The sequence below is a fragment of the Colletotrichum paranaense genome, assembly GCF_030867605.1.
Source record: "Colletotrichum paranaense strain IMI 384185 chromosome Unknown Scaffold_20.1, whole genome shotgun sequence".
NCBI lineage: Eukaryota > Fungi > Ascomycota > Sordariomycetes > Glomerellales > Glomerellaceae > Colletotrichum > Colletotrichum paranaense.
In genome coordinates, this window is record NW_026848978.1 from 158,369 (window position 1) to 185,441 (window position 27,073).

General features: G+C 53.1%; 12 protein-coding genes across 12 annotated transcripts; 8 read left to right on the forward strand and 4 right to left on the reverse strand.

Annotated features, from left to right (window-relative positions):
* Positions 1-926: 926 nt before the first annotated feature.
* Positions 927-1,274, forward strand: CPAR01_15562 (uncharacterized protein; the record flags this gene model as incomplete). Its single annotated transcript, XM_060499810.1, has 1 exon — positions 927-1,274. The coding sequence occupies one exon, from the start codon at positions 927-929 to the stop codon at positions 1,272-1,274; it is 348 nt and encodes a 115-aa protein (XP_060341386.1).
* Positions 1,275-1,612: 338 nt separating this feature from the next.
* CPAR01_15563 (GPI-GlcNAc transferase complex) lies at positions 1,613-2,365 on the forward strand (the record flags this gene model as incomplete). Its single annotated transcript, XM_060499811.1, has 1 exon — positions 1,613-2,365. One exon carries the CDS (start codon positions 1,613-1,615, stop codon positions 2,363-2,365), a length of 753 nt encoding a protein of 250 aa, XP_060341387.1.
* Positions 2,366-2,456: 91 nt separating this feature from the next.
* On the reverse strand, positions 2,457-4,097 carry CPAR01_15564 (tRNA pseudouridine synthase A; the record flags this gene model as incomplete). Its single annotated transcript, XM_060499812.1, has 1 exon — positions 2,457-4,097. The coding sequence occupies one exon, from the start codon at positions 4,095-4,097 to the stop codon at positions 2,457-2,459; it is 1,641 nt and encodes a 546-aa protein (XP_060341388.1).
* A 1,053-nt stretch (positions 4,098-5,150) lies between these two features.
* On the forward strand, positions 5,151-5,502 carry CPAR01_15565 (Rho2 protein; the record flags this gene model as incomplete). Its single annotated transcript, XM_060499813.1, has 2 exons — positions 5,151-5,162; positions 5,221-5,502. The coding sequence occupies 2 exons, from the start codon at positions 5,151-5,153 to the stop codon at positions 5,500-5,502; spliced, it is 294 nt and encodes a 97-aa protein (XP_060341389.1).
* Positions 5,503-5,615: 113 nt separating this feature from the next.
* CPAR01_15566 (RNA polymerase III subunit C17) lies at positions 5,616-6,155 on the reverse strand (the record flags this gene model as incomplete). Its single annotated transcript, XM_060499814.1, has 2 exons — positions 5,616-5,927; positions 6,015-6,155. The coding sequence occupies 2 exons, from the start codon at positions 6,153-6,155 to the stop codon at positions 5,616-5,618; spliced, it is 453 nt and encodes a 150-aa protein (XP_060341390.1).
* A 2,145-nt stretch (positions 6,156-8,300) lies between these two features.
* CPAR01_15567 (ribose-phosphate diphosphokinase) lies at positions 8,301-9,929 on the forward strand (the record flags this gene model as incomplete). The annotated part of the gene is made up of 4 exons (XM_060499815.1): positions 8,301-8,996; positions 9,261-9,443; positions 9,497-9,800; positions 9,853-9,929. The coding sequence occupies 4 exons, from the start codon at positions 8,301-8,303 to the stop codon at positions 9,927-9,929; spliced, it is 1,260 nt and encodes a 419-aa protein (XP_060341391.1).
* A 1,236-nt stretch (positions 9,930-11,165) lies between these two features.
* Positions 11,166-12,315, forward strand: CPAR01_15568 (uncharacterized protein; the record flags this gene model as incomplete). Its single annotated transcript, XM_060499816.1, has 4 exons — positions 11,166-11,270; positions 11,343-11,918; positions 11,986-12,149; positions 12,249-12,315. 4 exons carry the CDS (start codon positions 11,166-11,168, stop codon positions 12,313-12,315), a joined length of 912 nt encoding a protein of 303 aa, XP_060341392.1.
* A 636-nt stretch (positions 12,316-12,951) lies between these two features.
* CPAR01_15569 (uncharacterized protein) lies at positions 12,952-15,524 on the reverse strand (the record flags this gene model as incomplete). Its single annotated transcript, XM_060499817.1, has 4 exons — positions 12,952-13,482; positions 13,541-14,167; positions 14,228-15,283; positions 15,405-15,524. 4 exons carry the CDS (start codon positions 15,522-15,524, stop codon positions 12,952-12,954), a joined length of 2,334 nt encoding a protein of 777 aa, XP_060341393.1.
* Positions 15,525-16,843: 1,319 nt separating this feature from the next.
* On the reverse strand, positions 16,844-17,310 carry CPAR01_15570 (uncharacterized protein; the record flags this gene model as incomplete). The annotated part of the gene is made up of 4 exons (XM_060499818.1): positions 16,844-16,863; positions 16,919-16,965; positions 17,017-17,222; positions 17,272-17,310. The coding sequence occupies 4 exons, from the start codon at positions 17,308-17,310 to the stop codon at positions 16,844-16,846; spliced, it is 312 nt and encodes a 103-aa protein (XP_060341394.1).
* Positions 17,311-17,748: 438 nt separating this feature from the next.
* Positions 17,749-19,022, forward strand: CPAR01_15571 (RNase3 domain-containing protein; the record flags this gene model as incomplete). Its single annotated transcript, XM_060499819.1, has 2 exons — positions 17,749-18,015; positions 18,069-19,022. 2 exons carry the CDS (start codon positions 17,749-17,751, stop codon positions 19,020-19,022), a joined length of 1,221 nt encoding a protein of 406 aa, XP_060341395.1.
* A 1,484-nt stretch (positions 19,023-20,506) lies between these two features.
* Positions 20,507-22,902, forward strand: CPAR01_15572 (acyl CoA binding protein; the record flags this gene model as incomplete). Its single annotated transcript, XM_060499820.1, has 3 exons — positions 20,507-20,670; positions 20,725-21,267; positions 22,194-22,902. The coding sequence occupies 3 exons, from the start codon at positions 20,507-20,509 to the stop codon at positions 22,900-22,902; spliced, it is 1,416 nt and encodes a 471-aa protein (XP_060341396.1).
* A 705-nt stretch (positions 22,903-23,607) lies between these two features.
* Positions 23,608-26,142, forward strand: CPAR01_15573 (NADH dehydrogenase; the record flags this gene model as incomplete). Its single annotated transcript, XM_060499821.1, has 6 exons — positions 23,608-23,722; positions 23,791-23,814; positions 23,865-23,916; positions 23,971-23,985; positions 24,056-25,960; positions 26,025-26,142. The coding sequence occupies 6 exons, from the start codon at positions 23,608-23,610 to the stop codon at positions 26,140-26,142; spliced, it is 2,229 nt and encodes a 742-aa protein (XP_060341397.1).
* Positions 26,143-27,073: the final 931 nt, after the last annotated feature.

A 27,073-nucleotide genomic window follows, 5' to 3' on the forward strand; every position in this document is an offset into this window, starting at 1 on the left:
GCCTTTTGTATACTTCGAGTCTATCCTTGATGACGAACATTGGAACGCGGAGTGAAATGCCATTTCTTCTCCAATTTCTCATTATCTTTCAACTCTTTTTCGTTACACTTCTTGTTTTGCATTCTTAACTTCTCAAATGATGACTGATGATGGCTGGAACTTGGGATTTCGGGGCAGAGCCGCGAGGCAATACACATGAACACACGATACCTGTGGTGGGAAGAGCGGCTATGTACGTGATGGAATGAACAGTCGTCGCGGGGGAAGGTCGAAAGGGGCCAGATGGAAACGAAAACAGAGAAAAAGCTGGATGGTTTTCAAGATGACACCGTCTTGCACCAACGAGTATGATGATGATGAGAGAGAGAGAGAGAGAGAGAGAGAGAGAGAGGAGGAGGAGGACGGAAGGGTTGGAACGGGATGGGTGAAAAGGGACCGAAAAGTGCTGGAAACGCGTGTCTTACAATGTTGCCTCACGGCATCTTTGTTCATCTAGTTGAAGGGTACGGGGATCCTTCCTTCCCCCGCCTCTTTTCATTTCTTCAACTTTTCTTTCCTTTTCAGATCTGCTTCTCCAAGTCGTTGACTGGATTGCAACTGATGTTGTTCTTTTATTCCCTTTTTGAGCGGGTGGTGATAGCTATGTAGCTTGCTCGTCGAGATGGCCACGTACAGGCTAAATATTGAGAAGAATGCAAACTGATTCCGAGACTATTGAGACATGACTGTGTCATATGAGAGTATCAATACAGTGACTCCGATAATTCAATTGAGTTTGGTCCAGAGGGAAAGGTGGAAAAAAAACGAAATAGGTCTGTCGTGAACTGGGATTGAACCATGTGCGAAAGAAATTGTGCTCGAAAAGGTACTTCTCAACACCACGAAATACATCGTCAACTGTACACACAGTCGCAACCGCGATGCACATGCATCTACCGACCGATACAATATCTGATCCCAAAAAAGGTCAAAAATTTTGGAGTCGGTATCTCTATCCTCCTCCACTACCCCAAGCCCCCAGCGATCGTAATCCAGCACGCCATGCGACGGTGAAGATACCTCTGCAGAGTAAAACCTCCCTCAAGTGTCATCTTCATTGCTTAGGGCCACACGCAGCGATCGCAGGTTACCCGTGCGAGTGGGTGGCCACCGCAGCATTCGCACTGGGCGCCGCTGAGGGGTTCCAATGTGGATGGGGTAGCGGAAGAAGAGTAATGAAAGCCTTCAACCATTTGACCATTACAGCCGGTAATTGCGGACAAAATTGTACTTGAAGTAGGGTTGGGGGATGGCGGGGGACGTGCGGTGGTTCTTGGGTGGATCTGCTGAGGTAAGCAGGGTATTTGCGCGTGTAGGTGTAGGAGCTCCCAGCACTCAACGCGCCCGCGAACATGTCCACCGAGTACCGACCTAAGCTTCCAATGGAAGTTCCATCATCCACCCCAGCTTGCAATTCTGGTTGGACTTGACGTCGCGATTGCGCCCAGGGGTTCCGGCTCTCCGAAGCTCTCACTAACTTTTCTAAACCAACCCATCAAGCCGTCTTGAACCCGCACAATATCAATGGCACCATAGCAGTCTTTTCCTGTTCTAGCATCACCCAAACTCCACGATGCTCGCAACAACCCCCCGCCTCCACGTCCGGCGCCCCTCGCCAACAACAGCCGAATTCACAGTAACAACCCGCCCACCACCAACCCTCGCAGTCCGCGTCCTCTCAGGCCTCCTCTTCACCCTCCGCATCCTCCTCTTCTTCTCCTCGATTCTCCTCCTCCAAGCAGCCCTGGCAGAATCACCATACGTCATCTCCCTCCTCTCCGCATCGACAAGAGCGAAACCCACCGCAACCGCAACTGCAAACGACGGCCCAGACGCCCTCTTCTCGAGCGCAACGCTCTGGCAGGTCCTCCTCTTCATACGTACCTCGGCGCCCGGCCGCCTAGCGCACGCCGCGGCAGCATCGCATGCGATACCGCTACCCGTCCTGGTCCCGGGGTGTCTGCTCGCGGCGTACGCGACGCTGAAGCGCACGCATACCACTGAGAGTCTACTCGTGCTGCGCGGGCTGGGGATACAGACGAGTTCGACGAGTGGGAGTTATCTGTCGGCTGCCGCGACGCGGTTCATACCTACCGAGAAGATTCAGGACGTGCTTGTGAATGAAGCGTTCAGGGGCTTCGAGGTGCGGTACTATTTGATTGTCATTGTCGAGGGGGAAGAGGATATCGTCGTCGTGTTCCCTAGGATACTACCCAAGAAGAAGATTGTCGAGACGGTGTGGAGAGGCGTAAGGGGGTGTCTGTGGGAAGCGGATGGCGGGAGTAGTAATAGGAAGATGGATGATAGATGGCAGAACGGGGTATAACAGGTCCCTCGTAGCCTTGACGAATTCATGATCTGACCAAAGCTTTCTACTTTATCTTTTTGTTTATGATAGGGGGGCATGTGGCCATGATCTACTCATCCCCATCACCCGCCGCAGCAGCCTGCTTGGCATCCTTAATGGCTTTCCTCCAATTCTTCGACTCCCTCATCTCATCCGAGTTCTTGAAGCCCTTACGCTGCGCCCACCGGTCATTAATCTCCGCCGGCGACGGCGTCAACTGCTTCTTCGCAATCGGCACGTACCCGCCCGACAGCTTCCCCTCGTGCCCGCCCTGGAATACCCTCTTCCCTTTCGCTTTCGACTCGGTCCCCTGTACCTGTCTCGAGACGAGATCCAGCAGACGATTTGCGAGCAGTTCGTCCATCTTCTTCTCGCGGTAGTGCGACCACAGGTTCTCGACCACATCGGCCTCGCCGTATACCCAGCGCAGCGCATTCTCCGCGTCGTTTGACGTCCGGCTCTCGTCGTCGCCTGGGAAGACGCAGTTCCACAACACCAGCGGCGTCTCATGCGCTAGATCGTAATTCGGCTTCCGCGGGGTGTTCTCAACATCGAGCAACCGCGTCACGAGGTCAGGCGTTTCCAGGCGCTGGCCGATGAGGAACAGAATCGTAACCATATGCCGGATTTGGTGCCACAGGAACGCTGTCCCGCGGATATTGAACGAATACACCTTCGGAAGCTGACTTCCATCAATAGCGCTGGCGCCCAGATACGGCAGCACCGTACCCACGTCTTTCACCTCCTCGACGCCAGCCTCGAACATGCGCCGCTCAAAGTTTGTAATCTGCTTACTCCCGTCCACCTTGCAAAAGTTACGGAAGTCGTGGCTGCCAATGAAATTCTGCGCGGCCTGGTTCATGGCGTCGATGTCGAGGTAACCCTCCTTCATGCCGTCCGGCGTGCCATCGACGGTGATCGCCGTGGGTGTGAAGGCGGGCTGGGTGAAGAAGTAGCGGTACTGGCGCTCCTCGCACGAGAAGCGGGCGGAGAAGTCTGGCGGCGGGGAGGGGCACCAGGCGATGATGCGGATGTCGTCGGGGAGGAGGCGGTTGAGGACCTTGACGTACTGGATCTCGTCGTTGATCTCGTCCCAGACCCTTTCGGGCTTCTTCTCCTTCTGTTCCTCCTCAACCTTTTCCGTGCCCTCCATCGGAGTGTCGTCCCCTTCCGTCTCAGCGGCTGGTGCAGGATCCTCTTGCTTCTTGGGCACTGGTCTGTTACTCCGCACCCTCAGCCCGATGACCTGTCCAAACGCGCTTACGCCGCGATCCGTCCTCCCGCACTTGGAGTACTCGCAGCAGTCAAAGTTGACGACATCCTGATCCTCGGGGAAGATGAGGCACGACTTTGTCAGGGCGTTCCACAGCTCGCCCTCGATCGTCGGCAGACTCGCCGAGGTGGCGTACTCGAATCCGCCGTACCGCTTGCCCAGGTACGCCAGCTTCAGCGCGATGAAGCGGGTGGAGTACCGTGACGAGTCGATCCGCTTGGCCTCCTTCTTTCTCTTCTTCACCGGCGGGGCCCCGTCTGTTGCTGCTACTACTGCAGCACCGGTGCCGTTCTTGGTGGTGCTGCTGGGGGCACCGGACCCGGCTCCGGAGGCCTTTGATGCCGCATCCCGCTTGTCGAGTTCATGCTCGAGCTGTCTTATGCGGGAGATGAGACGCGCCTGGTCCCATGACTCGTACCGTCCGCTCACATCGGCCATGTTTGCGACGGAAGCGGTGCTGAAGCTCCTAGCCGCGAATATAGAGGATGGTCGGTAAGGATGAGTGAGATGCTGGTGAGTAGTAGTGAAACGACGCAGATGGTGGTGGTGATAATGCCCTCCTCGACGGACTAAAACTTGTGAGCAGCCGTGTAATAGACCTCCAGCTTGCCTCGATAGGTTCAGACTCGGGCTTGGCGGACAATGCAGACAGAGACCCCAAAACAATTCATGTAAGGGCTTCATATGCCTTCTCTCTCTCTCATGTGAGTTTATGGGAATTTTTGGAGGGGTGGTGGTGGTTTAGACGCGGACCGGCATCATGCGGGTACCTTTGGGCCTGGAAGAGTCACTTTTGGAGGGGCCGGCGCATGCAAGTTGAGTGACAACCAATTTTTATTTCTTTTTATTTCTTAGCATCAACTTTTTTTCGTCGCCCTGTAGAAAACAAAATGTGGCTTGTGCTGTGGCTGTAGCTCGACTCCACACTCTCATCCTCCCTCATGGAGAAAGCCGAACCGTTGCGACGGGACCAGTGGGCGCGAAATGGGCACTGTGTTTCTGGTGCTGGAGTCTTGGCTGAGTCCGCACCAGGCCTGGCCCTGCGCCATTTGTTCCCTAGACATCGCCGTATCTAGACGTCCCATCGGAAGTCGTCCGAAGCAGCCGTTGCGTTCCCTTCAAAAGGCTCAACATCAAAGGTTTTACAATCATGGAAGAGGAATCAGTCAAGATATTATTAGTTGGTGATGAGAAATGTGGAAAGACGTCGTTTCTCTCGTCCGTATGCCCTCTATCGAGATCATGCCATGGGGGTCTCACAATGCTAATGAGATGTGCCCCTGAAATAGACGACTGAGCGCCGGCGAAGGCACCGGGCCCATCAGATTGCTCAGAGATATTGACCAACCCTTTATTTTCGAGATCAAGTTTTCTGGAAAACCGTACCGTCTAGAGTTTTATGATACAAATAGCCCCGAGAACTGGAAGCTGCTCGAGCCGGATATTGTTATACTGTGTTACGACATAAGCCAGCGGCTGAGTCTCATCAACATGAGGAGACATGTATGTTCTCCTGAATGACTCTCTTCTGTTTCTGTATCCCGTCTGACATCCGATACAGTGGCTTCCAGAGGTCAAAATGTCCTTCCGCAGGCCCGACCGCTTGCCCATCCTCATGCTGGGTCTCAAGAGAGACCTACGATCCGAAGACGACCCCAACGGGATCATCTATCCCCAAGAAGCATACCAGCAGGCGCAGGAGATCCGCATAGACAAGTACATGGAATGCTCCGCGGTGACGGGCGAACTGCTCAAGCTGGCGTTCGAGGAGATTGGTAAAACCGCAATCATGACGCGGAAGGCCGAGGGAGGACAGAGCGAGGGCGGTTGTGTCGCCATGTGAGATTCATTGCCTCGTCAGGGCGACCCTGATACTCCACTCCAGGAGGAAGAGGACACATTGGAGGACTCGGTGCCGTCCAAAGTGAGTTGCGAAGTGTGATGCGGCAAGGCTTTCTAAGCAGCGCCGTTCGCAGCTTCCTCAGCGCCTTCCTCCTCTCCTGCCTCCTGGGGGAACGAGCCAAGCACTTCAGCAATGATGTTGACCATCTCCTCCTGCTGGTTCTCATCGAAGCGCTCAGGCATCTCTTCGATGACGGTGTTCAGAGCGGCGACGGATGCTGGGCGGAGGTTCAGAATCATGATGACCTCACCCTTGGCCAAGTCATAGGGCTGAAGCTTACCCAGGAGCTGGGTGATACAGTCTGGATGATATGTAATGGGGTCTTGGCTGAGCGGGTTTGGTGCTGTCCGCAGATACTGGAGGAGCTACATATGTGTCAGCCATGAGTTTACTACACAGAAGCATATACCCAATTTTCATTGCATGTATAACTTGGGTGTGGTCAGACTCACCTCTCTTGCCAGCGGTTCAAGGTTGCCGGGACCGCGGCGTTCTCCACGCTCACGCTTCTTCTGACCAAGCTTGCGCTCATTCAGATGTTGATAGACCTCATAGTTGGTCAAAACTGCCGACTGAGCCTCAAGGATCTTCATCTTGATTGCGTGCTTGGCGCGGGGGACGACTAGGTTGCGATTATCGGGTAGAGGAGAAGGTGTGATGCAAATCGTTTGATACCAGGTGGCAACGGCGGCAATTGCGTATCGGCCAAAAAGAGTGCGGAAAATGCAAGCTGCGCAGGCGCTTGGTGTTTGCGGAAAATCGACGTGTCGGTGTACAAGGTGAAGAGGCTAGGCCAATGTACCTGTCACTCAAAACGGAACCTCGCAGATGCTCTTTGAGAGGGACAGGAATAGGCTGTTCAAGTAGTACAACCTTGGACAAGCCGACGTTTGATTTGACAGGGGTAAGTGACTGGTGACTCTGCCTTGGGGTCTATCAAGGAAATATCGGGTCGCCTTGAATCCAGTTGTGACTTGTGAGAAGTCGGAAGAGTCAGATGAGGTAAAGGTACTGTGTAATCTCGTAAAAAGAATTACACTCGTGACTGTACGGAATCTAGGCGAGCAATGGGAGGCAAGGTACGATGCTGCCGCAAATTCTTCTTGACAACCCAAGTGCCCCGCGGTCGACGGCCGGTACGGTTGGCAACGAGCTGCAGGGAGATTAAAAGGCAAGCAGAAAAGCAGGTGCATTGACACGGCCCAAGGCACCAATCACGGTGCCCCGTCCCCCACTCTGCGATGTGCTAAATTGTCGTAGAGTACGTACCGGATCTGGAATTGCGCAATGAGAGGGGGAAAGAGCGTTGGCGGCTTCAGATTCGAAGTAGGCGCCTCCGCTGGCCGGTGGCCGCTTCCTCCTGCCTGCGGCCCTGCCACCTGCACCTCTTGTCGTTAATAAAAGCCGGTCGGTTACTCGCGTTATTTCACTCCTTATTACACTACCTTAGAACAACTACCTACGTAGTACAGTACTACACTAATAAGGTAAGGGGAGGTGTGAGATTCCCCAGGTACTCCTTCCCGCCTCACTATCATCGTCAAGGAGCGCTATTTTCTGGATGTACATTCAAGAGGCATATACTCTGTCTGCATTATCCGTACAATCACGAGGCAGCCAGACTTTTTGACAAGGGGATGGATTGCAGAATGTCCACCTCATTCGGCATATCGCAGTCAGAATTAGAACAAGAGTCACTGCTGCATTCCGGGCAGCGTTCCACGAATCCAATGCAATTCAATCCTCCCTGTACGAAGTCAGTCGTTGACACTGTACTTCCGTACCTGGTCGCCTATGTCTTCCGCCGCCGTCACCGCCCTCGCATCGCTTCAGGCATCTCCGTCACCGGTCTACGGCACTCTGCGTGAGGCTCGGCGTGTCTGGGCAGCCTGGCAACGACCGGAAGAATACAGTGCATGGTTAGAACGTCGTCGGGGCGCAAAATCTCTGCGAGACTGCCAGAGATCGGAGTCATGAACATACACACAGGCGCAACAAGGTACCCGTGCTAACCTAAAATGGCCACTTCTACACCCATCCACCCTGTGAGGGAGCCCTGTGTAATCTCTCTTTCTACCCCACCACCACACATTTCCACCTGCCACCCCCAAGTCCACATGGCGGCGACTGCACCCGACCCCGATTCCTGCCAATCCCAAACAAACTTATCCACTCAGAGATTTTCCTTTACAACTTCTCGACAACCCCAGCTTCAGACAGAATTCCCCCCCGCTACCAGGTTTTCCCTCCTCCCTCTTCTCTTGAGCTTGTTCGTCATGCTCCCGTTGTGATCGCATCTCTAGAGGCCTTCCCTCTCATCCCCGCTGATTGCTCTCCAGCTCTCGAGCATCTTTACCATACAATTCCCTTCTACGCATACCCTCGGCTTCGGCACATTCCAGTTCCTGTGACGTCGCCCTGCACCCCACTAGCAGATTTTTGACGCCTCCAGCAAACCCGACACCGGCTCTTTCGCTCGCGATCCTCCAACCCGCACACGACACCTTCGAACCCTCAAAAAATACCCGGGGTATCTTTCTCCACAACCATCTTCGAATACCCTAGCTGCGAAATACATATTGCAGCCCCGGCCTCGACGCCCTCTTCTCTTCCTCAGGTCCTAGTCATACCCTCGAGCGGTTCTAGGTTCAGCCTCCAATATCGCCGGTTTCGCCCGACCACTATTCTCCTCTTCTTCATTCACCCATTGCTTCTTGAGCAACCAGCAAATCTTCACAATGGTCCGCAATATCATTGTTCTCGGAGGCAACTCCCACCCGGAGCTCCTCAACAGTGTTTGCAACAACCTCGGGCTGAACCCATGCGAGCGCATTCTGTCAAAGTTCTCTGTTGGAGAGAGCCGCTGCGAGATCAAGGACTCTGTGCGCGGCAAGGACGTCTTTATCGTCCAGACTGCGTCTGGCAATGTCAATGACAACTTCATGGACTTGTGCATCATGATCTCTGCCTGCAAGACGGGCTCCGCCAAGAGAGTTACGGCTGTCATGCCTCTGTTCCCCTACTCGAGACAACCCGATGTCCCCTACAAGAAGGCCGGCGCACCTCTCTCAAAGCCAGCAGCAGGGACATCCAAGAACTACACCTTTGAGAGTGTGCCTGCGACCCCGGGTCCTGGTATTGCGCGCAGCATGGGCCTCCCCAACGGCATTGATGGCATTGCCTCAAAGCTGGCTAAGAGCAAGCTCAACGAGGAGCGATCTAATGGTATGAACGGCGTCGACCATTCCAAGACCAATGGCAACGGTCGTAGCCACCACGACTCTGTATCCTCTCAGGTCAGCTACACCAACCACGACAACGAGCAACAAAACCGAATCGATGGCTTCCAGTCCAAGCCTGGATACAAGCAGTGGGTTGCCCAAGCTGGCACACTGGTTGCTGACCTCCTGGCTTGCGCTGGTGCGGACCATGTGGTATGTACCCCCGAAAAGAACTCCTGAGAATAGCTCGAGAGAGTGTTCAAAGGGGGCCAAAAGATTCGCGCAGCCAAACTAACAAAACGTAGATTACGTAGGTTTTCTTCCCGATCATCCTTTACGTGGTGCTTTATGTGACACAAAGGCCATTGCTACAACCCTCCCTGGAGCTTCCCAAATGCTCTTTATACCTGCATCGCTTCATTGCTTCTTTCTGAAGCATATGCTAATGATTGCAGGATGGATCTCCACGATCCTCAGTACCAGGGCTTCTTCGATGTGCCGGTCGATAACTTGTACGGCAAGCCCCTCCTCATGAGGTACATCCGCCAGAACATCCCCAACTATAAGGATGCTGTGGTTATCAGTCCCGATGCTGGTGGAGCCAAGCGCGCCACTGCCATCGCTGATGAGCTGGACATGGCTTTCGCCCTGATCCACAAGGTAGGCCATTACTCCCCGTGTGAGGAGACACAGGATTCATGTTTCTTTTACAGGAGCGACGCCCGACCAAGTACACCGAGCAACGCAATGCCAGCATGATGCTGGTGGGTGATGTCAAGGACAAGGTCTGCATTCTCGTTGACGACCTCATCGATACCGGCAACACCATTACGAGAGCTGCCAAGTTGCTCAAGAAGGAGGGTGCTACTCACATCTATGCTCTCTTGACGCACGGCATTCTCAGTGGTGACGCCATTCCGCGTATTAACGCTTCCGCCATCGACAAGATGGTCGTGACCAACACCGTTCCTCAAAAGGACCACATGCGCGCCTGCTCCAAACTCGAGTTTCTGGACGGTGAGTGCTCTCGAATACTACCGTGTCCTGGAGCGAAGCTAAAATCTAGCAGTCTCTCCGGTCTTTGCGGAGGCTATCCGTCGTGTTCACCACGGCGAGTCGATCAGCGTCCTTTTCCAGCACAACTAAAAGCATCATCACGTGGCGTTCGAAAAGAGACATCGGCTTTTTTGCATCGGAGGGTTTATTGGATTCCACCAACTGCTTCTAGGAAATCCCAGCAACCGTTGGTGTTGTTTTACTGGCGTTCAGCACAGGGGGTGGGTTGAGTGTGGCATCTTTTCTTACGCCATGGACATTCTAGACGTTTTCCTCTTTTACCCGGACTTATCAACAACATACCAGCTCGTTTCCCATTGGAAATGATGCAAACCAGTGGCAGCCCCGTTTGGCTAGCCACATTGCTACACAAAAACAAGATACTTAGAACCTCGTTCGTAAGATGGAGGCTCTCTGTACAGCGGAACAGCGGACCCGAAGGGGCAGCTTTGCTATACACACAAACTTTTCATGTCTGATGGATTACACTTGTCCGTTTTACTGTTGGCGACTTTGAACGTTTCTTTCATGATTTTTGGGACTTGTGCGAAACGGGGGGCCAGTAAAGTGCTGCGCAATAGTCTTCATCCCGTCCACATAACACAAACATATCCGTAGAAGGTTCAGCCGCTTGATGATCGTCAGCGTGCCCGTAGACAAACCGTGACACATATTTGAGATAGAAAAGAAATCTAGCAATCGAGATGTACAAAACCTCTGTCAGTTTGAAGGCGAATGCCCAGTGCCGTCGTTGCGTTGATGTCTCTTTGTGCTGACGAAGACTTGTCCTTGTAAAATGCTTTTCACATGTCAGATGTACCCATCAGAAAGAGGGTTTCAATCTGTTATCCCCTGGCATACAAACAGTACACCAAACCAGACTCAAGAAAACAAAGAGTGAACCGAATCTAGGCCGATGGAAGTTCCGAAAGAAAAAGCAAGGATGTCGGAACAAACTCCTACAAGCCAAGAAGTCTTCTTCCCCAAAGGTCTCCCGACCCCAAACTCCCCAACTTCCCGCCCTGGCCCCACCGAGCCGCGGTTTCGCGGGGTACATTCATTTGCTTATCTTATCAGGGCGTTGGAAAGTCAAGCTCTCGCCCCGCCAACCCGCCGAGCTTCCCTCTCCCGGGGAGGGATGCTTAAACCGAACGACATCTTTGCCGTGAGTTTTGAGCCTCGGCAACGACGTCAGGCCAACGAGGACGAGCAGCATTCTTGAACACACAACTCGAGTGACTTTCTCACACCTTCGTCTCGTGCGTTGTAGACAATTCAGGTCTGGGTGACTCTAGTAGCATTAATCACACAACCGGGTCATTCGCAATGGCGACCCTCTCCGGCGCAGAGCGCATCCGCGCAATCACAGATGAGGACGGCATGTTCAAGGCCTTTGACACATACCCCTGGAAAAGAGACAAGATGTTCACAGTATGTCTCACCTTGGAATCATAGATAATATATAGCCCGTCAATCATCTCGAGCTAACGATACGTGCTCCAGTCCGGCCTCTATGCGATCCTCGGCGATCCAAACACGGAAAACCCGCAAGGCACACCCATCGACCTCGCGATCCACGCCCGGATATTCTACTATGCCCAACGTATCGGCGTGACCATTGACTTTGCAAAGTACAAGGACTGGCTCGCGAAGCACCCGGACCACACACCCCCCGACGTCCTGCCCGAAGAATACAAGACGAGCAGTGCGACCAGCACACAGGGAGCCTCCTCGTCCACAGCTCCCGCAGCCAGCGGCGCAACAGAACCATCAATAGACGACGTCCCAACACTAACATCCAAGCTCGACACCCTCAACACCAACGAGACCACCCTCGCAGACCCAACACCAGACTCTTCCGCAACCCCGGCAGACGAAGCAACGCCCTCGTGGCAAGCAGCAGCCCCCAAAGCAGACCTCTACGTCGAACGCAAAGCGCAGCCGCAGGAGGGCGCTCCAGGCCAAGGAGGCGACGAGCCAGCGTACCCAATGGGTTTCGCGCAGATGCTGGAGATGATTCAAAAGGGGATTCCCATCCCCGGCATCAGACAGATCCCAGACACCGTCGTTAGGGACGCAGTGAGTATCTCCCCTAGTGTTTCTCCTTCCTCTTTTCTTCTTCTCAAGATTATTACTGAACTTGCAGTCTGTAAAACCATTTGGGAAACGTGCGGTACCCAAGAAGCCGTGGGAGAAGGATGTCGCAACTGCAGAGGCGGTGGAGAAGCCATCTGTAGTCGACTCCGAATTTCCACCGTTAGATGACGCTGTATCACCTGCAGTAGAGGCCGAGTCTGTAAGCAAAGAAGCGTAAGACGATGCATGATCAGAATCATGTAGGATTCAGGAGGCAATACGAATGGCGTTCTGGAGAGGGGATAGGGATACAAGGCTCATGGATTACCACAGAGTTAACAATGTCAAGCAAAACATTACAAACCCGACACGGGAAGATCCCATTTACGAGTGCGCATAAGATAATCGAGGGGACCAAGTTACTTGTAGAAGGATCATTTCTAGGGAGCTACCTAATGCTCAGTTGAGGACTGCCACAGATGCTGTCCAAGCTGGACCAAGGCCGCACTCCAAAGTCTCCGGAATGTGATACATAACTACATACAATCATTGTCTTTGACTTTTGGTCCGATATGCCATGCTTGCCTAGTTGTCTATCCTCGCCATCCTCCGGGTTGTCCAGTTTGAATTTTGATGAGACTAAAGGAGTATCAAAGGGGTATGTGGATGTGTCGATGAACCGCCATGTATAGATGCGAGCATTCTGGCTGGGCTTCGTGATGCAACTCCAACGCCCACTTAGGGTTTCGAGGTCACAGTGACGCACCTCCATATCGCAAAATCCGTAACCATGAAGTGTCCAATGCACTCAGACAAGTGATAACCTGCCGAGCGTAGGATGACAGCTGATTTGTAAATTAATGGCCGAGGAAGATGTTTCGTAAGCACGGACAAATGAGGTGGTGCAACGACTTTGTCAAAGTTGAGGGAAATCGAATGGGGTGACAGGGAATTAGGGGAAAGAGGTCCTATAGTGATGCAGAGTGAGAACAGTTGAGAAGTTGATGGCGACAGTATGAAAAGATGGTGACAAAGTCTAGCGGTAGCCGCCGCCGCCACTGTAACGAGGACCAGCACCCATACGGTTCATGGCAGGACCAACTCCGGGGCCGGGACGAGTAGCAACAGCGGGGTTGGTGCAAAGCATGCCCACGCGAGATCCAAACTTGGAGCCTCGAAGAGAGACCATGTGCTTGCGAATGTGGGCGGCGACAACCTCACGGTGCTGCAGACCCGCATGAGTGAGGATGTACTGAATGAGATAATTGCCGTACTGGTCGCTTGCAATGTCAACGAGGGGGATGCGAGGGCGATCAACGCGACCCTCACAGACCCGATCAAGATAGCGGCTGAGGAACTCTCCCCCTCCAATCTTCAGGCACTTCTCGACAACCTTGGAGGCGTACTGATCAGTGCTGTATTCGGCAGCGTAGCGAATGACATGATCGATAGCACGGCTTCTGTCCGCTGGAGCGCCATGCTCACAGATGTGCTGGATGCACCAGTTTCCGAACTGTCCGTGAGCCACAATGTCAATGTTGGCAAGGACTTCCTCAATACAGGGACGCTACAAATCCATAGTTAGACACATATGTAGAAAAGAGGGTCGGAAAATGTCAGCATACCTTATCTTCCTCGAGACAATTCTCGAAGATGTTCTGGACAACCAGACTGCCAGTTTCGCCCAAAGCGACTTCGTGCCACATGCCTCGCAAAGCCTCATTGACGAACTTCATGATCTGGGGCGGGGACTCGGACCATCGAAGCTCAAAGAGCTTCTGCCAGACATGACAGGCGTAACGATGAATAACGGTCTCGGGAATTCTGCGAAGAAGTTCGTGGACCATGATAGCCTTGTAGTCCTCGGGGACGGAGTCGAACGCCTTCTGAACGACATGGCAACCAAAGGGATCCATGGACAGATTGAGAGTATTGCCGCGAATGGCTTCCGCGATCTTAACAACTTGCTCTGGAGTGCCGTGCTCGAAGCAACGCTGTACAAGGAAGTTGCCAAAACGGTTGACCATGAGAGGATACGCTTGGGCAACGATTGCCTCCACGATCTCGTACTTCTGGTCTGGAGTACCAACCTTGAGCTTCTGCTGCAGGAAGATGGAGGCCTGCTGGTCATTGTTGCAGACAATCTTATCTACAATGTACTTCCAGTTGCAATTGACATTCCGATCCAACAAGCGGCGGTAGTTGAGAGGCTCAGTAGTTGGCAGGTACGTCTGGCCCTCCGTGGCAATAGCCTGTTGGGGATGGAACATTAGCACTTTGCATCAAGGTCCATGTCTGGCATTGTCACGTACCTCGCTCTTCCATCCATCACCAGTGGTGAACTCAGTTGCATGGGGAGACAATGAACTTCCTGGACCCTGCTGGTTGAAGCCTTGATAGCCCATATTGCCTGAAGCGCTACCAGGAGGACCACCCATGGGGTCGAACGGAGCAGGAGAGGGAGTGAAGCCGCCATAGTTATGTCCAAAGTTGGTTCCTCCGTATGGCTGAGGAGACGGCCAGCGGCTGTTGTCGAACCGGTTGTTTCGGCGACTGCTAGGGGGCCGAGAGTACATCTCGGGTTCATGGCTCATACGATCATTGCGAAAACCATCCGCCATAGAGTACGGACCAGCGGGATCCATATAGCCCTGGTTGAAGCCGCCACGTCCGCCACCATACCAGTCACCACCAGAGTCGGAAATAGGAGCAGCCGCATCAAAGGAGAGAGGAGCTCTATTGTTGCTCCAATGGCGGGGACGACTGTAGCTGTTGATGAAAGGGGCGCCGATATCCGAGGAGTTGTCGTCGGTAGACCAGACGTTCTCAGCTCCGAATGCCCCCGAACGAGCCGCAGGCGGAGCCGGAGCGATGTGTTCTTCTTGCTTGACCGAGCGCGACTGGGCCAGTTCGTGATCAAGGCGAGAGATTTTGTTCTGCGCTCGGGCAAGCTCCATCTTCAGTCGAAGGAGCTCGTCCACGTTGCCGTTAGTCTCCTTTAGAGCGGCACTGGTTGGGCGACTCGTGGGCGCAGTCGTGGGGAACGAGTCCGTGGCAGGAGTGATAGGGACCGAATTCGTCGTCGAAGAAGCCTTGTCGAAGTGACGGGAGTACAAGCTGTTCTCATCAGAGTTCTTCAAAGCCTCGTTCTGTTGATCGAGGGCAGCTTGCTGCTCAGACAGCTTGGCAAGGAGCATATCCATAGGGTTCGTGCCAGCAATCGTGTCCTGATTGGTCTTCTTCTGTCGTCGCTGTGAGCGAAGCGGCAGATTGCGGGAGGAAGAACCAACCTTGAGAACATTCTGATTGGCAAGTTTGGACGTAGCAAGAGTTGCAATGGTTTGCTTCTGCTTAAAGGCAGGGAGACCCTTTGATTTTTGTTAGCCCGGGCCTCTATCTTGTTCGAAGGACTTGTGTTGTACGGCAGTGGCCAAGGGCAGAAAAAATGATAGACCTTCAAGACAGCGGTGAGAAAAGAATTGTACTTACCGAGGCAGCTGACTCGATGGAAGGCTGGATGTTTTCCTCTTCGTGATGAGGCTTCAAAGTCGGAGGAGAGCTTCGCTTGGGGGTCTTGGGTGTGAGACCCGCGGAGGGAGGTGTAGACATCGTGACGTCGGACAATCTCTTCTCAGAGGGTCAATGCTTTGCAGAAGATAGAAACAGAGGTAATGCCGTAAGGTGGCAGACAAGTTGAGAAAGATTATTTGGGAGGGAGACACAAAGAAGAGTGCTGATGAAGATCTTCTCTGCAGCGGAGGTTTGTTTGTGGAGGAATTGTGGAGGGGAAAGGTGAGGAAAGCTTTTTGTGGTGGGAATGGGGAGAGAATGGGAGACGGGAAGGTGAGGTAGGAACGAGGAAGGAGCTCGAGTTGGTGTTGGGAAGGAGGCAGTCCCGGGCAGCACAGGCACCTTTTTGGAAGTAAGGCGTACGAAGGGCCTAATCCAAGCTGCTGCGGGCCAGGACAGAATAATCCGAAAGCGTCAAGATCGTGAAGTTGGTTCCGAGTTGAAGGAGGAATGATGGGCTGCTGCTTGGCCTGGCGAGGGAAGGGTTGTTACTGAGGGTGTTGAAGTCGGAAGGAGTTCGCGACTCGGCTGAGATTTAGCACGGTCTTCCTGATTTGGACGAGGAAGTTCAACTTGTTTATGCAGGTACCGTACAAGTCTTTCTACATGTGAAGACCTGTCGACCCGCTCCATATTCCACCTGAAGGAGGAGGGCCTGACTAGCCGGCCTCTGATTATTCACCACTGCCTACCATAGCGTTGTCTAATCACCAGATGACATTCAACTTGAAGAGAAAGCATACCGCCCCTGCTGCCTTGCCCGAATCTGTTCATCAGCCCTTTGAAAAGACTCAGCTTTTGCGATGGCACTTCTTTGCTTCTCCAGATATGCCAAGAGCAGTAAGACGAAGATCCACAGATCCAGCGCAGAGATCAGACGGAGTTGTTCCTAGCACTGGAGAAGTAGGAAGTGCTGTGTGTTTTTACTTGCGAATTGCTCCATGTAGCACGCAGTGGCGTTCAGCACCTACCGACCAAGGCAATCATTTAGCTGGGATTCAATAAAACGGGAGTTGTCATTTGAAACATGAAACAAGGCTGTCTCTCGGAGAGACTTATGATTTTTGACTCTGATATCCTCCATGGTATTTGTACACTGGCTGCCCTCCATGTTGATGGACATCCTCCCCATGACCCGCTGAAGCCGTGATCCCCGGTATTTTCATACCGTGCCTGTGCCTGAGGGTCCCTAGACATCCGCATACTGTGACAGAGCCACATGGGCTGCCTCGGTCGGCGACTGTACTGCCCAAAGTCTCGCCGCTCTCTATATGTGGAGAGTGTCCTGGCGCGCAAGATTCCGGGGGATCGCTCTATGAATGCACATCGTATCGTACAATCGATCTCGTGGTCGACGTCTATCGCTTCTTGGGCTCGGCTGTAGAACGGTCAGCGTAACCATCCAATTGGAGGCAAGAAACGAGATGACTTACTCTTCGTCTTCTTCTTTTTCGGCGCGCTCTTTCCTCTGGCCTTCAGTCTGTCTAGGCGTTAGCAGTAGCTCCTTCGCCCCCTTCAGCCCATGACGTACCCGGCAATGTGCTCCAAGCGGTCCATCTCTTCCAAGTCTAGAGTTGTGACATGAGGACCAAACTCCCTCTGCACATCCTTGACGGTCGCAACCTTGCGTGGGTAGTAGTCGGCGATAGCAGGTCCCTTCAATCGCTGGCGCAGGATCTTGTTGCCCGTCCTCACTCCCTCCGGGTTAAATACTGTCGCAAAGACTTCGCATTGGGCCTTTAGAGGTTAGCAAAAAACCAGACAGGTCAGAGAGTCGCGAAATTACCTTCATGAGATCCAACAACCTCGCGCGTGGGACACTCATCTTTGCAGGTCTTGATTGAGCTCTATCAGACCAGCCAGAAATTTGTCGCGAAGTCGAACAACCTTAGCTTGAGCGAACCTGAGTCCTGAATTGGACCCGCAAAATGAGAGCTGCGCACTGCAATTGGTTGCGGTCTTGGGATCATCGATTGGCCGGCAACACTCGGTACGTACCCACGTCCTTGTCGCATCCCAGGCTAACGGACTTGATCCCTGCAGCGAAAGCACAGTGAGCTCCACCCAAGCCTGGACTGCTTAATTTTTGTTGCTTCTTGAGATGCTCACTGGTGAATAAGACGTAAGTTTCGATATTGCGACGAAATACTCTCATTCCTATCGACCACATTTCAATTTTTTCAATTTTACAACATCAACCACGACATTTTGTGGTATCGTTCGACCAGAACTTGCAATCTGTTTGCCTCGAGGGAGAATCAAAATGAGCAAGCGCTCGAGTTCAGGGACGCTACCACCGAGCAAGCGAAGGCATGCCGAAAGCGAGGCAATAGACTTGCTTCTCGATCACGGCGATGACCTTATCAAATGTCTCCAGGCACTTACCCAGGCCAAGACAAGATCTTCTATCCATCGCGAAGACTTGCAAAAAATCCGGCAGCTTAGCAAGGTGTTATTGCCATCTTTTGAGCAGTTGGCTAGTGAAGGAAAGACAGAAGCCCTCGATAGAGGTGAGATTGACGAGAATGAGGTAAAGACATGAGCTTCGTTTCATACGTTGTCAACTTTTTGCTGACTTAATAGGGGAAGAATGCATCACACGAGAAGGGCCAATCCCCATTGACACCAAGGCAAAGCCCAGTGGTCTCAGGACCGCCAATACCGTCTTTCATCTTGGTCAAGCCATGGACGCCAGCCGATATTCCGAAGACAATGCCGCCTCTGCCAAAAATCACGAATCCTGTCCTAGAGTTGGCGGCCTTCACCCATGTAGGCGTGGCCAAGCACAAATCGGATTTAAGTTACGACCGCCTTGAGTGGCTTGGAGATGCCTATGTCGAATTGATCTCGTCTTCCCTCATTTTCCAAACTTTCGGAGGGATGTCAACGGGCCAGTGCTCGCAGATCCGAGAGCTTCTGATTCGCAATGCCAACCTGGGAGAGTACTCAACACACTACGGACTGTTCGAAAGAGCGAATCTGCCGTCCGAGTTCAAGCCCAGAGGTACCCAGCCGGCTGTGGCAAAACCACATGAAATCAAAAAGGTTCGCGGTGATTTGTTTGAAGCATACGTCGCTGCTGTGGTTCTTTCTGATCCCATCAACGGTCTCGCTCGAGTTGCAGAGTGGCTCAGGACACTATGGGCATCGACTATCAAGGACCAGATCAGGTCGGTTGCCAAGACGCCCGGGTTGCAGACAGTCAAGGAACTTGGCGCGACGGTGACAGAAGAGTCTAGTCTGCCTCCGAAGGTCCTTCTCAGTCAGGCTATTGGTGCGAACGGCATCACCATCCGCTACGAAGACTTACCCAATGCGAACAAGAAAGACAAGTACAACAAGAAGCTGGCCCTCTTCAGCGTCGGAGTGTACCTTGACGGATGGGGCGAGAAAAATAAGCTCCTTGGAACCGGTAGCGACTTGAATAAGAAGGAGGCGGGCCAAAAGGCAGCGCAAGTGGCGCTTAACAATAAGAAATTGTTGAAGGTGTATCAGGATAAGAAGAAGGCTTTCCTGGCAGCTCTTGGGGAGAAATAGGCGAGGTTAGAGTGAGGCGGTTGCACTATACCCATGATACTAGTTTCAATTGAAGCAATAACCATCTACGAAGAAATTTGGGTCTCCGAGTGACGAAATTACTCCAAAAGCTAACGCCAGAGAGTACACAGCTGGGAAGAGTTATTAGGATGGTCGATAGAGCACATCAAAAATACCAGATGAACTCGACTCGGACGTTCGCTGAAGTATGAACCATACAAACCGCGTGGGTGCTCAACCTAGGAGCCGAGATGAGTAAACAGCTAGCTGCCCAATGCCGAACAACGATGGACCTCCGTAGCCGCTATACTGGGACCCATAGGCCTCGGCTCAATATCAGCTCAGAACTTATACATACTGAAGTCTCAATTGACGGAACTCTAAATTGAGGACGAAAATAAAACAAAAGACAATGGAACATCCCGCACATCCAAGGTTGCCCGCATTTCACGTGCCTACATGTCTCTCTCGGCCGACAAGCAGATGCCGCAGGCTACCGGTACCTAGCTTCAATCACACTCAAAAGGGACAAAAGACGCGGGGATGATGGGAGTAAATTGCTAGTCGGGATCTCGGAGAAGCACAAACCCCTGACAAGCCCGCGTCAGGCCCGCGCACCCAGGTCCCGCGTCCACTCTAAACTCCCCCAGATGCTGCTGCTGGGTTGGGGTCGTAGTTGGTTGCGCGGGCTTCGCTGCGTCTGCATTGCGTTGCGTGACCCGCGGCCGAGGCAAACAGAATTTCCCGGAAATCGCCCACCCCTTCCGATGCTGCTAACATCGGCGCGAACCCCAGTGGCCCTCCCCAGGGCCCAATTTAGAGACAGCTGATTGCCGGTACCGAAATACCTTTGCCTCAATGCCAGCACCCGCCATCGCCGCCGCTACTTTCTTGCTACCCACCAGATCCCTTCTTTCTCTTTGGACGACGAAGTGAAAGAGTCTCATGGCGAAGCTCTCACATAATGCATGTCAGCGTGCTGGATCTCTAACTGTCTCCTCTTCCCAGCACCTGTTGCTCCCCCATTCCGTTTCAGTTCCGGCTGCCAAGGTACCTCGCTCTACCGGCACATCCAGGTGATTTGCGGAACTAGGTTATCTGAGTTGCTATCTTCGCCTGGTGTTGTTGAGCCGAACCCAACCCCGACGCCCAGAACACCTCGGATATACCCCCATTAAACGAACGCGTCTTCCCTCCCTTTGCCAACTAATCACGTCGGTCCGGTCGCCTCGAGAAACGGCTTTCTAGATGGCTGACTCCGTGGGTGAGTGCAAGCAGAACCTTACTCTGCGCCCGTTGTGGAGAGAGCAATTCCCCGGCTAATTATGCGATTATGCCTTCTCTCTATAGATCGCGTGTTCGTCCATGCCTTAAATACGGTCAAGAAAATCCCCAAAACGGGGGCATCGCGTCCCCCGCCGTCCGACAGACTTCGACTCTATGGCCTTTACAAGCAAGCGATGGAGGGGGATGTCGATGGCGTCATGGAGCGGCCGACCTCGGCTTCCGGCATGCCAGCCGACGAGCTTCAACGCGAGAAAGACAAGTGGGATGCATGGAACCTCCAGAAAGGTCTGAGCCGGACGGAGGCGAAGAGGAGATATATCGAGGCATTGATCGAGACGATGCACAAATATGCGACAACACCGTAAGCCCGCATACCTACCCTACTGTCACTGGAACCGCTCTTTGCGAATCGCAGCCCACTGACTCGTCACCACAGAGACGCAAAAGAACTAGTCTCGGAACTCGAGTTCGTATGGAATCAGATCAAGAACAATAGCCCCAGCTCGACCGACTCCTCACCGAAAGGCACAGGTTACACCGGTGAATTACGACAGTTCCAGCCACCCCTGACCGGATCCGAAGGCCCCCTGAAGGTTCTCAGCCCCATGAGCGAGGACGATGCGGCAGAAAGGAACTCAGATGGAAGGATAGGTTATGACGACGATGACGAAGGGGACGCGCTCGTGCCTAGCAGTAACTGGTCCCGCAGCGTGGAGCGCGCACTCGAGAAGCTGTCCGCCGAGGTCGCGGCATTACGAGAGCAAATAACAACAGGCAGAGAGTGGAAGTCCAAAAAGTCACGAAGCTTCCCAGCCTGGCTACGATGGTTTACATGGGTTATCATGAAACATCTAGCCATCGATATGGTGCTGCTAGCCTTCATCCTACTGTGGATGCGCAAGCGGAAGGACCGGCGACTGGAAGACTTGGTCCGGGCAGGGGTGAAATTGATGCGGGAGTACGTGAGGAACGTCTTACCGGCCAGATGACAATTCTCCCGCTGGCAGCAAGAGAAGGCGAAGCTTTCAGGCTGATATAGCATTGACTCGATCGACAGCATTGCTACTTGCTGCTTGTAGCGACACCGATCTGTTTAGTGTGTTCTCTACCCTTCGCTCCGCTTGAGAGGCTTCTTCGACAGCAATGACGCTTTGAAGTCAGTCTTGGAGTAGTGGCGAATGCTCCCATGACGGCCCGAACGTCTATGCCCCTCTGATCGAACACGGAATGATCTTATCAAGGGAACAGCGACGATGAAGAAATCCCCTCTTGGAGATGGGCAGCCAATCCGAAGTATCCCCCAAAGGACATCACAAAGAAAGCCATCACACGGGAAAGCAACCACACATGCTGAGCCAAATGCAGCAGTTGGCCAAGTCTTCGGGGTCACGAGGCAGGAACCGAACGGACTGAACAACCTACATATTCATGGAATGTCCCGAGTTAGGACCAGGCGGATCATATAAATGTGATATCCAATAGCAAATAGTTGTAAATTCAAAAATTTCAAAAATTTGGCGTTTCACTCTCGTACCTATGCCGCCGCACTTACCTGCTCAGGCTCGCACTGAACCTTTCACTTGGTACACCAGCGAAGTTGAGGAAACTTCAACGACCTCACTTGAAAGTGAGAAACAAGCAAACAAGCGATGCTAACAGGGCCTCTGCAACGAAACTTGAATATATCTTGTTCATGTGTGCCCATTGAGATTCGAGTAAATTCCAAAATTAGTAGGACCGGGGTGTAAGCTTGGAGCCACCTTGAGACTGCGATCACAGGCGTGGGACCTCAGCTTACCTTCACAGTTTTAGTCCCACCTTCCCACGAAGCACAACCTCAAACTTTCGTCCTACACACTCCATCATATCACTCAAATCAATCAGGTCGCGACACTGCGATTTCTACCTGAGATGCGGTCAAGAATCAGACTGGCACTCGGATTTCGATAATAGCGACGGACTCGTGGGCAAGATGCAAGCCATAAGTGATCAGTCGACGAGACTTGAAAAGGCAGGGGCCTCTGCTGATTATACCATGGAGGAGGAGGAGGATATCCCACAAGCCGTGCCGGCTCTGGCGATGTTCGTTCCTTTAGAAGAGAGCCTCTTCGATCCCTACGACGCTCCGCGTACCGAGATTGAGCGCATCAAGCTCTGCCAAGAGAATCTCGAAAAACACACAGCCGCCGTCGAGCAGAACCTTGTCTTTGTTTATGAGAGAGAGCACAAGCGAATCTTACAGGTTGCGAAACAAGAAGAGGCGGAAAAGGGCTTCATTGAGACGCCCGCGGGCCTCATGCAAGGCGAGGAAGCTCTCATCATGGAGTCAGTCCACGCCCCGATACCGCCCGGCGCCGATTATAACGACCGGCACTTGTCCACGTACAAGCCTCCCGAGACTCCGCAAGTGATGCCTCCCAGGCCATCAGCACTTCAATGGTCTCTTTACAATGCTGGCCAAGCCGTGGGTCAGTTGCACGGATACCACAACCACGCCCAAGAGCTCAAAGAGCCCTATCAAGAGATGTTGAACGCTGCACCCAAGGCATTGTCTGCCGACCAAGGGCAGGGGGGTGAACCTGCTCGGAGCTAGAAGCGACAAAAGCTTGAGTAGCAGTTGGCGAACGTGTCCCAGGAAGACAACAAGAACTCAGGACGGCATGCTAGACAGCCGGAGGTCTGAGAAGGATGGCCGACCGACCAAATCGCTACCATAAGGATGTTTCCGGCGTGGGACGGCGGCGCATCCGCCACGCGGTGCGTGTACATAAGTAGTGTACATACACATCATGAGATATTAGTAAAAACACACGTACTATCTACATCTAAGTCTCGTCGTCATTATGATATGTAACGACCGGCGGTAAGAGGCAGCGGTCATTGAAGAATTCTCCCATGCTTCCATAAACGGCGTCAAAAAGCTTCATCTAGGTACACTAGATAGAGGAAGGCTCGATCAAGCATCTTGCGAAGCTCAAGCTCACCTACGATAAGTGTCCATACAATTTAAAGTGAGGAGGAAAAAGAGAAAGAGGCGCTCTGCGACGAAATTTTCCGCAGACTAAATGGTGCTCAGAGAGAATTATTGATGCCTCAGGCGGCAAGTAAGCTCCCGGGATGGTCGACCAATCACGGTTGATGTAAATTAATCGCGATTTACGCACTAGCGCCACCAAATCCCCATGGTCCGGGACAGAAGAGCAGTTCCCTCCCGACGTCAACGATTGAATATCAATCCGCCTCTCACCCAAACGCCCTCCCCCGTTTCGTCAGATTCTCAATCCGTCAAGGCGATACGATGCTGCGGCATTCATTAGCACGTTCGGCTTGGCGGACTGGCAAGCAGGCCGCCAATGCCTCGCGAACTTTTGCTACAACAGCTCGCAGGAATGCCAAAGTCGAACTGACTGTTGGTAAGGACGAACCCGCCCTCGCGAGGGGCTCAATTGGTTTCTATCGAGGTTGCTGACGAGATCTTTAGACGGAAAGAAGGTGTCGGTCGAAGGTGAGCTGCAATGTGGCCGTGTCCGAGGATTCCTACTCACGATCTTCTAGCCGGCTCCGCCCTGATTCAAGCTTGCGAAAAGGCAGGCGTCACAATTCCCAGGTTTGTCCAGTCGTCAATAAACAATTCGTATGGCATTAACTAACTTCTCTACAGATATTGCTACCATGAGTACGATACCCTTTTCGATCGAATCGATGACCGCTGCGAGGGATGATCCCCCGACTGACAAATACAACAGAAAGCTTGCGATTGCCGGTAACTGCCGTATGTGCTTGGTCGAAGTCGAGCGTGCACCGAAACCCGTAGCCTCCTGCGCATGGCCCGTCCAGCCCGGTATGGTCGTCAAGACCAACTCTCCCATCACACACAAGGCCCGCGAGGGTGTCATGGAGTTCCTCCTCGCCAACCATCCTTTGGACTGCCCTATCTGCGACCAGGGTGGTGAGTGTGATCTCCAGGACCAGTCGATGCGATACGGTGGCGACCGTGGCCGCTTCCACGAAATCGGCGGCAAGCGTGCCGTTGAAGACAAGAATATCGGCCCTCTCATCAAGACCTCCATGAACAGATGTATCCACTGCACCAGATGTGTGCGTTTCTCCAACGATATTGCCGGTGCCCCCGAGATGGGCTCTTTCGGACGTGGCAACGACATCCAGATCGGTACCTACCTTGAGAAGAACCTCGACTCCGAACTCTCCGGCAACGTTATCGACCTGTGCCCCGTTGGTGCTCTTACCTCGAAGCCTTACGCTTTCCGCGCGAGACCTTGGGAACTGAAGCACTCCGAGTCCATCGATGTCCTTGACGGCTTGGGATCCAACATCCGTGTCGACTCCCGTGGCCTCGAGGTTATGCGTATCCTCCCCAGACTCAACGACGACGTCAACGAAGAATGGATTAACGACAAGACTCGTTTCGCCTGCGACGGATTGAAGACCCAGAGATTGACCATGCCTTTGATCCGCCGTGAGGGCAAGTTCGAACCCGCCGACTGGGAGCAGGCCCTCATGGAGGTCGCCAACGCCTATCACCACATCCAACCCAAGGGCAACGAGTTCAAGGTTATCGCCGGTGAGCTGACCGAGGTTGAGTCCCTGGTTGCCATGAAGGACCTGGCCAACAAGCTCGGCTCCGAGAACTTGGCCCTCGACATGCCCAACGGAAGCAAGCCCGTCGCCCACGGTATCGACGTTCGCTCCAACTACTTGTTCAACTCCAGGATCTACGGTATTGAGGAGGCTGATGCCATCCTCATCGTCGGAAGCAACCCCCGCCACGAGGCCGCTGTTCTCAACGCTCGTATCCGCAAGCAATGGCTTCGCTCTGACCTCGAGATTGGTGTCGTTGGTGAGACCTGGGACTCAACCTTCGAGTTTGAGCACCTTGGCCTCGACCACGCTGCCCTGAAGCAGGCTCTTGCCGGCCCCTTCGGCAAGAAGCTCCAGGCTGCCAAGCGTCCCATGATTGTTGTTGGCTCTGGTGTCACTGACCACGTTGACGCCAAGGCCTTCTACGAGACCATTGGTGCCTTCGTCGACAAGAACGCCGCCAACTTCATCACCCCTGAGTGGAACGGTTACAACGTCCTTCAGAGAGCCGCTTCCCGCGCCGGTGCTTTCGAGGTCGGCTTCACCACCCCCTCCACTGAGGTTGCTGAGACTGCCCCCAAGTTCGTCTGGCTCCTTGGTGCCGATGAGATCTCTGAGAAGGACATTCCCAAGAACGCTTTCGTCGTCTACCAGGGTCACCACGGTGACCGTGGTGCCCAGATTGCCGACGTTGTTCTCCCCGGTGCTGCCTACACCGAGAAGGCTGGTACCTACATCAACACCGAGGGCCGTGTCCAGATGACCCGTGCCGCCACCTCCCTGCCCGGTGCTTCCCGTACCGACTGGAAGATTGCCCGTGCCATCAGCGAGTTCCTCGGTGCTCCTCTGCCTTACAACGACGTTGCCCAGCTTCGTGACAGAATGGCCGAGATCAGCCCGGCCCTGGCGGCCTACGATGTGGTTGAGCCCGTCGCTCTGCAGCAATTGAGCAAGGTTCAGCTGGTTGACCAGAACAAGGGCTCCAAGGCCAGCGGTACACCTTTGAAGAAGGTTATCGAGAACTTCTACTTCACAGACGTCATCTCAAGAAGGTATGTTATCCGTGTGAAGACGTTTTCGAAAACTCTGTCAGACATAGCTAACATGTACATCCAGTTCACCGACAATGGCCCGCTGCTCGGCGGCCAAGGCCAGTGGCAGCCCCAAGACCAACTTCATGGCGCCAGGCATGGAGGAGGACAGGCCAATGGGCCAGATTGCGTACGGAGCATGAGGGACAGACTGTACGACTATGACCGTGGAGGGAGGAGGCTGAAGATGAAGAAGAAAAGAGAGTTCCTTTGTTTGGGATGGATGCATTGCTTGTATATAATAGCACGCGCGGGTAGAGAGTGGTGGGTAGTTGAAGAAAGTAAATACCTTCATATCTTTTGTGTCTCGTGATGCCTGGTCGATGTCATCTTCAACTGGCCGCCTTTGGTAAAGAAGGTTTATGGACCTACTAGGTAGTCAAGTGAGTGTTGCCGCTCAATGAAACATCACCACTATTCTTACCAGTACTACTGCCGCCATCATAACCCCTTTTTCCCCTTGAGGTAGATAGTCAAGGTGGTCGATTCTCTGGGATTACACCCTGAGAGATGCAGGCGAGGGCAATCTGAAGGCAGTGGTCATGATGAAGGTGATCGTACAACCTTTCAACTCTACTTGTTACGCACCTAGCCTCCACACACTGTATACAAATTTTGTACTTGTCAATACCACGCATAGTGATGCAAATAACAAAAACAATCTTGTGGCTCCCCGACGCGGGTCGTACTACCAACGATCTCAAGGAGTATGTATTCATCAATCAGCAGCGCTGCGACGGCGGAAGACAACCGAATCAAGGGTTCTGGATGAATTGGCCACACATCGCAAACTGGCGGAACGTGTGTCCCAAGCAACGGAAATAAGACAGATTTTTTGATAGATATGATTAACATTCTAACGGATGGTCTTCTTCGCGATGAGAAGTTGCTGGAGACCTTAGAACGTTTCCAGAGAGCAAATTAACCGGTATGATGGAGGAAGTACCTCAGATCGCGCAGAACGATAGAGTTGGTGTTTCCCATTCCCTTATGAGAGGAAATGTTTGTTAGAGTTCCCAGTTCTTCGTTTCCGTGGCTTTGATCAATTCGACCTGTATGTCATGGTGATTGCCG